This window comes from Pogonomyrmex barbatus, unplaced genomic scaffold (assembly GCF_055798465.1).
Source record: "Pogonomyrmex barbatus isolate J1 unplaced genomic scaffold, ASM5579846v1 scaffold4, whole genome shotgun sequence".
In the NCBI taxonomy this organism is placed as follows: Eukaryota; Metazoa; Arthropoda; class Insecta; order Hymenoptera; family Formicidae; genus Pogonomyrmex; species Pogonomyrmex barbatus.
In genome coordinates, this window is record NW_028297138.1 from 12,510,050 (window position 1) to 12,523,315 (window position 13,266).

The 13,266-nt window shown below is 33.3% G+C and overlaps 4 protein-coding genes across 8 annotated transcripts; 3 read left to right on the plus strand and 1 right to left on the minus strand.

Annotated features, from left to right (window-relative positions):
• Nucleotides 1–402: 402 nt before the first annotated feature.
• Nucleotides 403–2,440, plus strand: LOC105425520 (Glyoxalase 1). Of its 3 annotated transcripts, none has more exons than XM_089081038.1 (5): nt 406–564; nt 809–1,061; nt 1,361–1,656; nt 1,739–1,806; nt 1,902–2,440. In XM_089081038.1, exons 3-5 carry the CDS (start codon nt 1,361–1,363, stop codon nt 2,087–2,089), a joined length of 552 nt encoding a protein of 183 aa, XP_088937164.1. In that variant the 5' UTR covers nt 406–564; nt 809–1,061; the 3' UTR covers nt 2,090–2,440. The 3 variants fall into 3 exon arrangements, with proteins under 3 accessions (XP_088937163.1, XP_088937164.1, XP_088937165.1); XM_089081039.1 differs by having other exon boundaries at nt 809–1,025; XM_089081037.1 differs by lacking the exon at nt 809–1,061 and having other exon boundaries at nt 403–564.
• Nucleotides 2,441–2,689: 249 nt separating this feature from the next.
• On the plus strand, nt 2,690–5,897 carry LOC105425527 (Tubulin-binding cofactor E). The gene is made up of 8 exons (XM_011636350.3): nt 2,690–2,960; nt 3,117–3,300; nt 3,416–3,805; nt 3,947–4,225; nt 4,338–4,467; nt 4,577–4,865; nt 4,967–5,178; nt 5,272–5,897. The coding sequence occupies exons 2-8, from the start codon at nt 3,119–3,121 to the stop codon at nt 5,362–5,364; spliced, it is 1,575 nt and encodes a 524-aa protein (XP_011634652.2). The 5' UTR covers nt 2,690–2,960; nt 3,117–3,118; the 3' UTR covers nt 5,365–5,897.
• Xpd (general transcription and DNA repair factor IIH helicase subunit XPD) lies at nt 5,538–9,620 on the minus strand. Of its 3 annotated transcripts, XM_089081031.1 has the most exons (13): nt 9,270–9,611; nt 9,092–9,191; nt 8,762–9,016; nt 8,379–8,612; nt 8,171–8,294; nt 7,987–8,083; nt 7,788–7,921; nt 7,147–7,676; nt 6,877–7,052; nt 6,530–6,809; nt 6,161–6,271; nt 5,953–6,051; nt 5,538–5,862 (listed from the first exon to the last, which is right to left on the minus strand). In XM_089081031.1, exons 1-13 carry the CDS (start codon nt 9,272–9,274, stop codon nt 5,728–5,730), a joined length of 2,280 nt encoding a protein of 759 aa, XP_088937157.1. In that variant the 5' UTR covers nt 9,275–9,611; the 3' UTR covers nt 5,538–5,727. The 3 variants fall into 3 exon arrangements, with proteins under 3 accessions (XP_088937157.1, XP_088937159.1, XP_088937158.1); XM_089081033.1 differs by lacking the exon at nt 8,762–9,016; XM_089081032.1 differs by lacking the exon at nt 5,538–5,862 and having other exon boundaries at nt 5,953–6,085; nt 9,270–9,620.
• Nucleotides 9,621–9,875: 255 nt separating this feature from the next.
• On the plus strand, nt 9,876–12,928 carry Fib (rRNA 2'-O-methyltransferase fibrillarin). Its single transcript, XM_011636363.3, has 5 exons — nt 9,876–10,062; nt 10,608–10,924; nt 11,000–11,185; nt 11,438–11,683; nt 11,836–12,928. The coding sequence occupies exons 1-5, from the start codon at nt 10,050–10,052 to the stop codon at nt 12,004–12,006; spliced, it is 933 nt and encodes a 310-aa protein (XP_011634665.1). The 5' UTR covers nt 9,876–10,049; the 3' UTR covers nt 12,007–12,928.
• The last annotated feature ends 338 nt before the right edge of the window (nt 12,929–13,266 follow it).

The following is a 13,266-nucleotide window of genomic DNA, read 5'->3' on the forward strand; positions in this document are numbered from 1 at the left end:
CAATAAATTATTGTTTAAAAATTCATGGATAATCTTTATTTTCGAATCATCACGTATATAGTTTCCAATAAGTATACTGTCTTTTTAAAGCAGCTTATCATTTTTGGGAAGTGAATGCCGGAATAAGTTACAATGATTACCGACATCAGACAGGTATCGAATTTTTCAATTACCGGTAATATATCGACGGTAAATAAAGGAACGATTGTCTTATCGTACCTTTGTTTATTTTTTAATTACTAATGTTAGAGAGGAAAAATCATCAAACTCAACTGCGTCTGACGAACAGAATTATTTTGTTGAATAGATTCACAGAGTCGTTAACATCGATATTTAGATACGATGCGCATGCTTAGTGTACATACGCCCAAAATTGGTGTAACTTTACGTGGAAGACATTTTATGACGCTGCGAGCGCGAGCGTATGCGCATGCTATATATAGATAGTCGCCGACATTAAGCGTCCGTATACGTACTTCTCGCGTTTGCTCGCGTTTGTTCGCGCGAAACTTTTTTTCTCGTGCGTACATCGTCGAATTTACTCTGGCGTCTTTCGAGGAAGAGGTAAGGGCTTGGAACAACTTACGCCCGCGTGCGCGAAGAATCGTCGACGTGATACGATCGCACGCAATCGGAATCGGTGCGGACCGAGTTCTCGCGAGGTACTACTTCGCAGCAGGTTTATCGAGAGGACGATCGAGAAATGCAGTTTTATTCTGCGATCCGGACGCTTGCGGGCGTAATGTGGGCCGCAATCCTAAACGCACGCGGTCGTCACATCAATGACAATTATCTCCCGTTCTTACAGCCAATTCGAATTGCCATATGGCGGTGAGCGAATATTGATGCCGGGAATAGGCGCGTCCTTGAATGGCGGTGATGGTTTATCTGTAAACTCCACGGCCCGGAAATAATCGCAGTCGATAAATCCTTAAAACATTGTGACAAAAGAGCCAGAAAGTGCCTGCATCGTGTGCCAACGTAAAACAATGTGTCGTTAATAATAGAAAATACGTGATACAACGGTACAAGTCTTGGACTTGCAGATAAATAAATAAAATGTATATATGTAAATAATAAAATATGTAACTGTATATAGTTATAGTCTCATATATATATATATATATATATATATATATATATATGTATATATATATATATATGTATATATATATGTGTGTGTATGTATGTGTGGATAAAAGTATATATAATGTGAAAAAGAATTATTATTTGATACGTGAGAAAACATTAATTAAAAATAATAAATTGTATAATTTATTGTTCTGTCGATTGAATTGCCATTTGGTCAGAGTTTGGCCAAAGTTTTCCTAAGAGGATAATGATTTAATTTTTATTGCAGATGGGTGAGCCGTTGGGTTTGAGCAACAGCGAAGTTCGTAAACTTTGCAAAACACCAGATCCCTCGACAAATGGGTTTATAATGCAGCAAACGATGTACCGTATAAAAGATCCAAGAAGATCCTTGCCTTTCTACACCGAAGTGCTTGGGATGACCCTATTGCAAAAGCTCGACTTTCCAGAAATGCAATTTTCTCTGTATTTTCTTGGATATGAGGACCAGAAAGAAATACCACTTGATCGTAGAGAAAGTATCGAATGGACATTCCGTCAAAAAGCCACCATAGAATTAACACAGTAAGTTTAAATAATTGCAAAATATATTTTGTGAACATTTTTATGAGTTAATATATTTTTACACAAAGTAATCATATTTCAGTAATTGGGGAACAGAGACAGATCCAGATGTCAAATATTACAATGGAAATGCAGATCCCAAAGGATTTGGTAAGAAAGCTGTCAAATATGTCAAAATAATTCTGAAAATTTTTTCAATCATAAAAATAACACATTCCTCTTCTCTCTTGCTTGAAATATGATAGGTCACATTGGAATAGCAGTACCTGATGTTGACAAAGCGTGCCAGAGGTTCGAAATGTATGGCGTGGAGTTCGTGAAGAAACCAAATGATGGCAAGATGAAGGGAATAGCCTTTATTAAAGATCCCGATGGTTATTGGATTGAGATATTACATGGCGCTAATATTGCCAATTATATGTTAGGTGCTTAATATATATCTTGCATTGGAGCAATAAGTCCCTAAATTCTATGTAATTCAATGTATTGAATGTAATGTTCTATCATGTAACAAACCAATCAGAGATCATTATCAAAAGAAACTTGGTATATATAATATATATTATATAAAATCAGTATAGATGTGAGAGAGAAAAAAGAAAACCAGAACCACAATATAAGTTAATGCGAGTGATATGATACGTATTTATGCGCACTATATGCCCTTTAGCACACGATTGTATATTTTTTTTTACATTATTACATTACGTTATATATGTAGAGTATGTAATGTTTACAAAATTCTCGACTAATAAAATCAAAATATTTATTTTCCGTTTCCAAACGATCGGTGTTTTATTGTACGAGACGCATTGCATTATAGATTGTCATAAAAAAGTTGAGGAAATATATTGATATTTATCTAGAGAAAGAGAAATCCCTGTGCTTATGACTTGTGTGCTATAACAAAAAAAAAAAAAAAAAAAAAAAAAAAACGAAAGATTAAATTTTCTATTCAAGTTATGTGCACAAAAGATACATGTATTGATTTTATACATACGCGCATGTATTGTACGTATATACCTATATTCACATTTACATGCGAACACGACGCAGTCGCGCAGGCGGTGTGTGGGTGCTCATCAGGAATACCTTCTATTGCGAAGTGCTGCGAAGCTCTTGGGGAGTACAAAATAGAGAAGCAACGAAACGCTATATTCGTTTCGTTTTAACTTGTTTTTGTCGCCGTTATCTCTCGCGATACTCCTGATATCGCGTTCCTGCCTCCCCCGTATTTTCTCAATGTGCCTTTCTGAGTTCGAGGTTACGTTGTCAGTCGCGATCTGAAGCGATCATTCTGATAGGTACGTTTCTTTACATAAAATGCATACGCATCAAATTCCATGAATATATATTTCTATATTACGATATTGGACTAGTTTATCTGACTCTCTTCGATTTAAGAACTTTACTTTCTTGCGTCCTTGTCGCAGGATGATTGTCGTTCTTATCCCTTCTAGGTATGGTAGAAGATAAAAAGTACGAGATCGGAAGTCGTATCGAGTGTGATGGATATCGAGGTACATTGAAATACGTTGGATCCGTCGGGGACACTAAAGGAGAGTGGTTGGGCATAGATTGGGACGATCCAACTCGTGGCAAGCACAATGGCACATACGAAGGCATGGAGTATTTTCAAGCCAGGTAAAATGCAGCCAATATAACGTTTTATATATAACGTTTATATATAACGTTCATATATAACGTTTTATATATAATGATAGCATTAATATGTAACTCTGTGTATAATTTTCAACAGACATTCCACATCAGGATCCTTTATACGACCGGGCAAAGCCAAGTTTGGGATATCTTGTCCACAAGCTATTGAAATGCGCTATGGACTAATCGATGATGAATTAGCAGGCATAGACAGGGGCGAGGTGTCAAGTTTAAGAAAGGAAATCAACGCGCCATTCTTGGAACTGGTTGGCTTCTCCGAAGTGAACAAGAAGCAGAGCAAGTTTGATGAGTTGAAGATAGCTTGGCTGAGAGATCAGCGAGTCTCTAATGCAGGAAAGCCAGGGGAATTGGAAGAATTGTGTCCTAATTTGGAAGATTTGGATTTATCTAAAAATTTAATAAACTCATGGAAAATCATAGCAGAGATATGTTCTCAGCTTTGTTCTCTGGTATTTCTTAATGTCAGGTGAGTCGTATAAAGCTTTTTTTTATATTTTTAAAATTGTTTCAGAATATTAGATGATTATGGAATGTTAGAATATCATATATGTACATATACATTAAATAAATTGCAGCTCGAATAAAATTCTTTTCTTCATCTCCTCAGTGAAAATTATTTACCTATAGAAGATGTGGCAATACTAGAAGATTCATTTCCAACCGTTAGGCTCTTAACCATAGCTAAAATGAATTATAACTGGTCTGATATTCGGCAATGTATATCAATCTTTCCATCGATCGAAGAACTATCAGTCTCCTTTAATGTTATTTCGACTATAGATGAGATAACAGTAAATACTGATTTAATGAAAATAAGTACACTAATACTCGAAGGAAATCTAATATCAAGTTGGGACGAGATACTTAAATTAGGTTCCCTTCCATGGTAAGTTGCATTACGAACTAACTTTAGCTCTTCATGACCTTATATTCAAAAAATAATAAAAATAATAAAATTTATATTTTTTATGTAATACTAAAAAAAATTCCTTTTGCAGCTTAGAAAATCTTAATGTGAGTTCAAATAAAATAGATAGAATTGTGTTTCCGTCTTCGGCATCAACGCATAAAACTGCGCTATTTCCTAAGCTATATCAGTTGAATATTTCGGAAAATAACATATCAGAGGTAACAAATTGAGTTTTTATAAATTATAAATAATATCAAGCATATAAAAGAAATATGTAATTATACAATTTTATATCTTAAAATGTTTAATTTATTGATACAATTTTAGTGGCAGTCAATTAGCGAATTGGATAAGCTATCCAAGTTAGATGATTTAAAGTTCAGAGAAAATCCTGTTTTAAAGAACAAATCTATAGAGACTGCTCGACAATTGATAATCGCAAAAATAGAGAACTTAATGCATTTGAATGGTACATTGATATTTCACGATGAAAGGAGAGGTGCTGAATATGATTATTTAAAATTGTATTTACCTATATGGCTAGAAACCGAAAATAACCCAGAGAAGAGAATGACATTTATAAATGAACATCCGCGATATCCTATCTTAGTTGATAGTACGTACAACTTATATATTACTAATGAGTATTTTAAATGTGAAAAATAAAATTTGATTACAATTTTTTGTAAAACGAAACAAATTATTTTACACTTTCAGAATATGGGATTGCGGATATTCCTTCGATTAGGCCGAAAGTAGAATTCATTTCTAATGTGATAACTGTGGATTTTGTATGTCCGGATGATCCGAGTCACAAGATTAAAAGGAAGTTGTTTAAAGATATGGATGTTCAAAAAATGATTGGAGTTGCGCAAAGACTCTTCAAAACTGATGGAAAGATCCCGACTCTTTCATTTATTCCACGGAATGTAAGTTTAATGTTACTATATTAAAAACCGCTTATATATACCTATTAATTAAATATATAAATATATAAATGCTATGATATTATAACATTACAGCATTCGAGCGATGAAATACCATTGGATAAACCACTGCAAAAAGTTAGTTACTATTCAATACAAGATGGTGATCAGATTATTGTGAGATGGTAATATCGAATAAATTATATTTATAAATACGATTGTATTTTCTCCGCTGTTAAAATTCGCTCTATGATACTTTGTTGTTAAAAGTTTTTTAACTGCATCTCATGTTCTTGATGGATCTTGCCGAGAATGCGGAACTTGATGATGTAAGCTTAAGTCAACGAGATAAATACTCATCATTGGAAAAAAGTATATCTTATATTTTACATTCCTTATAATATAGTTGCGATCGAAAGTACAAATTATAAATAGGCGTTTGTACAACAAGCAGCATGTCACACATATATATATATATATATCTTCTGTAAATGGCACAGATTACTCTGCGCAATAAAACCGATTGCTCGGTTTAGTGCCAATATCGCGCTATCAATTTTGCTGCGCCTTTTGTTCGATCTTGGCAGCCTCTTCTTTCTCAAGTTGTTCCCTCGTTAATAACGACAATCCAAGCTGGTTCTCGCGCGTAAATGGCTGTGCCATTTGTCGTAACCATCTTTTACTGATCTGAAAATTATAAATAAAAATTATTACTGGACAAATCGCAAAACTGTAATCACTAATCGCACCCGTTACCAATAAGAAATTTAAAGTTACCTGTATAGCTTCTTCGGTTGACAAATTACACAAGCTGTCGTTCAAATGTTCTTGTATCCATTTCGGTAATTTGCTTCGCTTATCTATTCTCGAAAATCTCTGCAGTGGCATTGGCGTAAAAAAAATTTCATTACTAAAAAATTCTGATATCTTTTCCGCTAATATCTTTACAAATACGCGCAATGGACTATTTCTAAAAAAGATTTACCTTATCCGCGAATACCATGATACCATAATCTGTTTTTCCTCTAATCGCTCGTCCTACACACTGTGCGGCGTGTCTCATAGCATCAAAAGTTAAAAAATCATTTTCTCGGATCTGAAAATACATTGCAGAAGTACATATATATGTATATATATATATATATGTGTACGCGCACGCACACACGCACGCACGCACGCACGCACACACGACACGCACGCACGCACGCACGCACGCACGCACGCACGCACGCACGCACGCACGCACGCACGCACGCACGCACGCACGCACGCACACACACACACACACACACAGTTCGAATATATAGAAACGCTCTATAATAATTTCTTATATATAATATTGCATTATACTTACCTGAAACTGATCTCTGAGATATTCCAAACGTGCCTTCAAGATACGCGATTGCGTGTACACGTAAGGTATACCGAACATCAGCACGGCTCTGCCCAAATGATGATCGAAGTCAACACCTTCAGATACTTTTCCGCGAGCCACCGAGAGTAGAACAGCTCCCCTACCATTTTCACAGGCCTTTATATAATTAATAAGAGCCAAACTGGTTTCCGCCGAATCTTGTGTTTCGATGAACAATAATTTATGCCTCTGAAGTTGATACACAACTCCTTGATCATACCTATGTTCAAAATATATATAATTAGAAATTTACAAAATTTATATCTTATTAAATACATAATATATACCAAGCAGCCACTACAGATTCCATGTATAAATACGATGTAAAAAAGCAAACTAAGCCATCAGGCACTGTTCCAGCAAATTCGACCAATAATTGACCATAATTTCTTATAACAGCCACATCTTCTCGTGTCTCGTATTTTGACGAAATGGCTACTTGATCGTTACCTTTGGCGACAATCTGATATTGAAAAGGCAAAAAACAGATAGACTTAATAAAATATTAATATTTATCTTCACAAATTCAAGTAAAAAATATTTTCTTTTTAACTTACCATAGGTAGAAGGCACGGTCTAGCTAATGTCATCGTAAATGACGACATTATAACCGGATGAAAGTTTAAAATTTTAGGATACATATCCAATGGAGATAATGTCCCAGAAGTAATTATTACGGATTGGAATCTATCGAATATAGGTTTGATAGCAATAGAAGAGTCTAGACAACTAAAATGTAAAATCGGATTCAACACTGTCGGCGTTTTATCGTCGAATGGTTCCACTATAATGGTGAAACCATGTGTATATGTGGAGATTAATGTTGCAAGATGCGTCACCAGAATTATTGGAGAAAAATCTGTTAGATCTGTTATCTCCATAGTACGTAAAAGAGATGCTAATCTTTGTGCGCAAAATCGCAATGGTTTCCGTTCGATAGCAACTTTTGTTTGGATATCTCTTAAAAATGCCGCAGGTGATTCCTGCACGACGTGTTGAACGCGTAAGCGGGTCTTTAAATATTCAACAAATCGTTTCAAGAAGCTAACGAAATGCTCAGCATTTCTTATATTACCTGGAACAACTTCTGCAAAGAGAAATTTTAATGAAGAAAAAATTTGTTTTCTTAAGTATCTCGTAAGAAATATATGATTGATTAGATTTTAAAATATATAATAAATGTGGTCATTTCTTCAACCTTCAAGTATTTCATTCGGTAAGATAGGATTGGCTAAAATAACATCAGTTTCTCTCTGGAATTGAGCATCTTTTAATCCTTCGACCAATCTTTCATATTCTTCCTTTAACTTATTTACATCGACTTCTCTCATTCTATATCAAAATACAATTAATAAAAATTTCTGTATTTAAATCAAGTATGATTTTGAAATACTTACTCGGCCACAGTTTTTTCTAAGAGTTGTATGTTGGCTGAACTTTTGTCCATTATCTTCCTGTTTATCTTTACACTCATAGAATCGATGCAGACATTATCTAAAATTTATAACCTTTTACTTGCATTGCAAATTACTTGTATTGCAAATTATTTGGATATCAAACTGTAATATAAATTCTTATTACCAATGTTATGAGCCTCATCAAATATAACTACTGAACTCTTGCTTAGCTCTTTGGATACACTCTCGGCGATCTTTGGATCCAATAAATAATGATAACTGTATACGACAATCTGTGCATGCAAGATCTAAAAGTTGAACATAGATTACATCTTTATATCTATTTTAAATATGAAATGTATGCACAAATAAAGCTTCATCAAAATTCTTACTGTAAATCTTGCGAGAAAATATGGGCACCAGTTACGTTCTTTCCCATATTCTTTTAAATCATCAATGGAATAAATACCAGAAGGAATAATTTGTTCCTTGCCTTCCATATCAAATCCTTCATAAAAATTGCAAATTGGAGTAGATTCATCACAATTGTGTCTTTCTCGTACATATGATGCAGTAAGAGAGTGACAGCGGCCATCCACAATTTTACCTTCTCGCTCTCTACTGACCTATGAAAATGCAATTAATTTTAATATATAATATTTTGTATACAATATATTTAGTATATAATATTCAATATACAATAAGTTTTGTGAGAGAGAGAGAGAGAGAGAGAGAGAGAGAGAGAGAGAGAGAACAAACAGTATGCCTTAATTACCTCGGGATGAATGCACATATTTTTACGTGAGCTAAGAACTAAACCGACAATTCTTGGTTTGTTATTAGTTTCTTTCTCATAATAATCTATGAGTTTCTTCAATTCCTCTATAACTTTCTCTATCTCTGGCACTGTCCGAGAACAATAAATCAATTTCGTGACATCTAATGGATGTTCCAACATATACGCAACAATAAGTGATAACAATGTTATTGTTTTTCCAGTGCCTGAAGGCATCTCCAACAAACAATGCCCCTAGAGCATAATTTGGCTATTTAATATTTAAATGCGTGAAATGACAACGATGTATAAATAAAAAATAGCAAATACCTTAGCATCCAAGCCACGCTTGAGCTCAAGCATGTATGCATACTGTTCAGGATAAATATAATCATATGGGAAATACACAATTAATCCGTCAACGCTTATCCTGCGATAGATATAGATTTGTATATAAATTATGCGAGTAAACGATATATTTTATTTAATAGAACCTGTCCGTACTTACTTCATATTGTGTTTGCATCTGTCATAAATGTGTATAATATTTATATATTTATAGATAGTGAAAGAATTTCAGCGCCCTTCAAGTTGTATACAATTATCTATTTATCTGTTATTTTGTAATAAATCGACAAGAAAAATTATTTAAAAGAAAAACATAAGAAGATAAATATGAGAGGAGAATATCACAAACAGAACATTACAACCTCTTCTCTATTTTCATATCCTCTCGTGCGAGCGAGCCCGCGACACTTTGAGTATTTCACGCAGACGCGAATAAACACAAGCCACTTTTTTTTCTCTCTGTCGTACGAATTTTTCGAATTGTCGATTGGCTGCAGAATAGAGAATTTTTGGGGAGTAAAAAAAAAACGATAGCGCTACGTTTCAAAGATTCTCAACTGTGATTGGATGAGATATTTTCTCCGTGTACTTTGTTCAACAGAGATTATGCGCATATCTCGACCAATAAGATTTGAGTCTAAATCAATATAGACTCAAATTTTATTGGGTATATACATTATAGTGGAAGGGGTATATCCCTATCATATATGCGCAATGAATCACCTTATCTTTTTACATTGGTATACCCTTCAATCGTTTCCTTTCTTCATGGCTGTATCACTGTGCATGTTGGCCTGAACTTTGGCGGTTCCATTTTTCCGGTGGTCTTCTAAGCACTTCTATGTATTTTGGTGTTCAGTGCAACTCGGTGCACGTGTTCACATTCTTGGATAAAGAAAATAATTTGAGAAAGCGATTGAACGTGTGTTTGTAACTCGTTATGGGTAAACCAGGTAAATTTAATATATAATGTATATTATACTTTAATTTTTATCTCGCAATCTTTGATTATGAAGATCATCGCAGTCGACTGCGTACCGGTTTTTGCCAACGAAGCTAACCTTGATGAAACGAAACGCATTTTGCGATCTAATATTAGATTGGAATATGAAATCGTTTTGATAATCTGCCTCACTAATTTATAGATATTTTCGATTATTTTCGTTTCTAGTGGCTATGAATGGACATTTGTGTCATGTGACGAATACTTGGTCGCGTGGCATGATCGTTTTTTAACTAACCTAACACGTAAAAACGTGCGTTATACGCGTATGATGCTGTTACCATGAATTTCTTTCGTTATTTACATATACATTTCGAAATCGAATCGAAATCGAAGCTCGATTTGGACGATCTATAATTCGCATCAGGATAAAATTGTATTATATACTAGTTTTAGTTTAATGAGTTATGAAGTATAAAGCTTATAAGTATAAATACTTATTAGCAATTATAAATATTTATAGAAAATTACATAATGGTTTTCTTTTAATTATAGCATTTTCGCCAGGAGGTAGAGGAGGAGGCCGTGGCGGTGGTCGTGGTGGTGGTCGTGGAGGTGGTAGATCAAGTTTTGGAGAAAGTAGACCAAGCTTTAAGAGTGGAAGAGGTGGTGGTACTCCACGAGGAGGCCGAGGTGGTCGAGGAGGAGGAAGAGGAGGAGGAGGTGGTTCTTTCAAAGGAGGAAAGACTGTTATAATAGAACCGCATCGTCACGAAGGAGTATTCATAGCTAGAGGAAAGGAAGATGCATTAGTGACTTTGAGCTTGGTGCCTGGTGTAGCAGTATATGGCGAGAAAAGAATCAGCGTTGAGGTAGATGCTTGTTCTCCATAAAAATTTTATTTTTTATATTTTTACATGTAAATCAACATGAAATGTATTGTATAGTCTGACAAACCTAGTGAAAAGGGTGAGAAAATCGAATACAGAGTATGGAATCCATTCAGATCTAAATTAGCTGCTGCCATTCTTGGAGGAGTAGATAATATTTATATGCCCCGTGGAAACAAAATATTATATTTAGGTGCTGCATCGGGTACAACTGTATCTCATGTTGCTGATATAATTGGTCCAGTAAGTACATCTTAATATTGGAGTGCTGTTTAAGAAAGAAAAATCATTTATGCATACATTAGAGCCAGATTTGCTTATAATTGCGAATTTGGTGTCGAAGTAATGCTAGAACAATCACATGCTCGTTTTTTCTCCAATGAGTAAAATACAGTTACTCTAAAAAAAAAAACGTGCGTACAAAGTCTATATTGTTATAAGTATTTGAATTTTACGAAATTGAGAATAAATATTTCAAAATTTTTATTTACATAGGAAGGAACTGTATTTGCAGTAGAATTTTCCCATCGAACAGGAAGAGACTTAATTGATGTTGCTAAAAGAAGGAGTAACATTATACCTATAGTCGAAGATGCGAGACATCCTCATAAGTACAGAATGCTTGTAGGAATGGTAGACACTATATTCTCGGATGTTGCACAACCAGATCAGGCTAGAATTGTTGCATTAAACGCGCAGCATTTCCTTAAGAACGGCGGACATTTCGTCATTTCTATTAAAGTAAGATATTCACAATTAAACTATAATATTTCAAAGTACTTAAGCTTAGAGATTACAAAGCATAATAATCTAAGAATTGAATAATGATGAAGATAAAATTAAGATAATAAATTTAGTTTTATTTTCAAATTGTTTACATTTGTCTATTTTAGGCAAGTTGCATAGATTCAACTGCTCCGCCTGAAGCAGTGTTTGCGTCGGAAGTGAAAAAGTTAATGGCTGACAACCTGAAACCACAAGAGCAAATTACACTTGAACCATACGAGAGAGATCACGCTGTTGTGGTCGGCGTCTATAGGCCGCCACTGAAAAAGGCTACCTAAAGTTATGTACATAGATACGTATATAAAATTCTTTATTGAAAATAATGACACTTATTGTAATATTTATCTTTTCGCTTTCCTCATACCACTTTAAATAGAATTTATTACACAACGTTTAAGATTTCCTACATTAAAATAAAAGAATATCGAATGGTATTATTGTATATATGAGAATAATTTTATATTAAATACAAAAAAAGATTATATATAAAAGAAACACATAATTATTATATGTATGTACCGTATTTAGATTTTTCAATCACTTGCAAAATAAAAATTATATAATTTAAAGATAAATTGTGATAAAACTAATAAAAACAATATCTGATTTATATTTTTCTAAGTAGAAAAAAAACTGTGTCAATGCATCGTACATTTTAAAAATAAGAATAAAGGGGACAATATAATGTAATATCAACAAATACTTTAAAAATACATTAATAAATATACATAAATATACATCCATATACATATATTTAATGTGTATTTTATATATATTTATTTGGTTTCTCATGTGAAATATTATTCTTCTATGTACAATATGCAGTATCATCTTTTTATATATTTGAAAAAAATATGTGGTTTATTAAATTATTAAAACTACGAACAGATAAAGAGAAATATTACGATAGAGAGAGTTTACATTATTTTCAATAGAGAATGTTCACCGAATTTGCAATAATGCTCGATGAATTAAACTGTGAAATCAATATGTTCTCAATTAAGAATAATGTCGCTTCTCTTCAGAACGTCTATCTATTTTAAGAGAAAAGTTTACAATCGATCAAAACCAAAATTATTGCAAGTTTGACAAATATTTTACGTCATAATTTTTTTATGAATCTTTGAACATTAATTATATTTTATACAATTATCATATCAATACATGTTGTAATGGAATACATAAGATGATACTAGACAATTATAACTTTTTAATTTCTTTTTGACATTGTAATATAGGTAGATTTACATCAATTTAGTGTCAGTATTTAGTGTGTATGTTTCCAAATTTCCGACTGTTTCTAAAACTATTGAACTTCCTATATATTAATAATCCACAATTTATTTTTATATTTTTTCGTAAGATTTAATTGGATCTACTTGAGTGCCTTTAATTAGTTATTTATTAGATATTATAATATTTGACAGATATAGAGATTTTTATACAGAACTACATGTTTCCCTAATAATCCGCAAAGTTCATATTGGTTTATATTTTTCTTACTTTTTTACTATTATTGAGATGTCAAACTTTGTCTT

Coding starts and splice junctions, on each gene's coding strand:
- Fib (XM_011636363.3), top strand. Junction 11,186..11,437: donor TTGCTGATATAATTGGTCCA/GTAAGTACATCT, acceptor TTATTTACATAG/GAAGGAACTGTATTTGCAGT. Junction 11,684..11,835: donor ATTTCGTCATTTCTATTAAA/GTAAGATATTCA, acceptor TGTCTATTTTAG/GCAAGTTGCATAGATTCAAC.
- LOC105425527 (XM_011636350.3), top strand. CDS start 3,119: ATGGTAGAAGATAAAAAGTACGAGATCGGAAGTCGTATCGAGTGTGAT. Junction 3,806..3,946: donor CTGGTATTTCTTAATGTCAG/GTGAGTCGTATA, acceptor TCATCTCCTCAG/TGAAAATTATTTACCTATAG. Junction 4,468..4,576: donor CGGAAAATAACATATCAGAG/GTAACAAATTGA, acceptor ATACAATTTTAG/TGGCAGTCAATTAGCGAATT.
- Xpd (XM_089081031.1), bottom strand. Junction 8,295..8,378: donor ATTTTCTCGCAAGATTTACA/GTAAGAATTTTG, acceptor TTCAACTTTTAG/ATCTTGCATGCACAGATTGT. Junction 5,863..5,952: donor CAACCGAAGAAGCTATACAG/GTAACTTTAAAT, acceptor TATAATTTTCAG/ATCAGTAAAAGATGGTTACG.
- LOC105425520 (XM_089081037.1), top strand. CDS start 1,361: ATGGGTGAGCCGTTGGGTTTGAGCAACAGCGAAGTTCGTAAACTTTGC. Junction 1,657..1,738: donor GCCACCATAGAATTAACACA/GTAAGTTTAAAT, acceptor ATCATATTTCAG/TAATTGGGGAACAGAGACAG. Junction 1,807..1,901: donor TGCAGATCCCAAAGGATTTG/GTAAGAAAGCTG, acceptor GAAATATGATAG/GTCACATTGGAATAGCAGTA.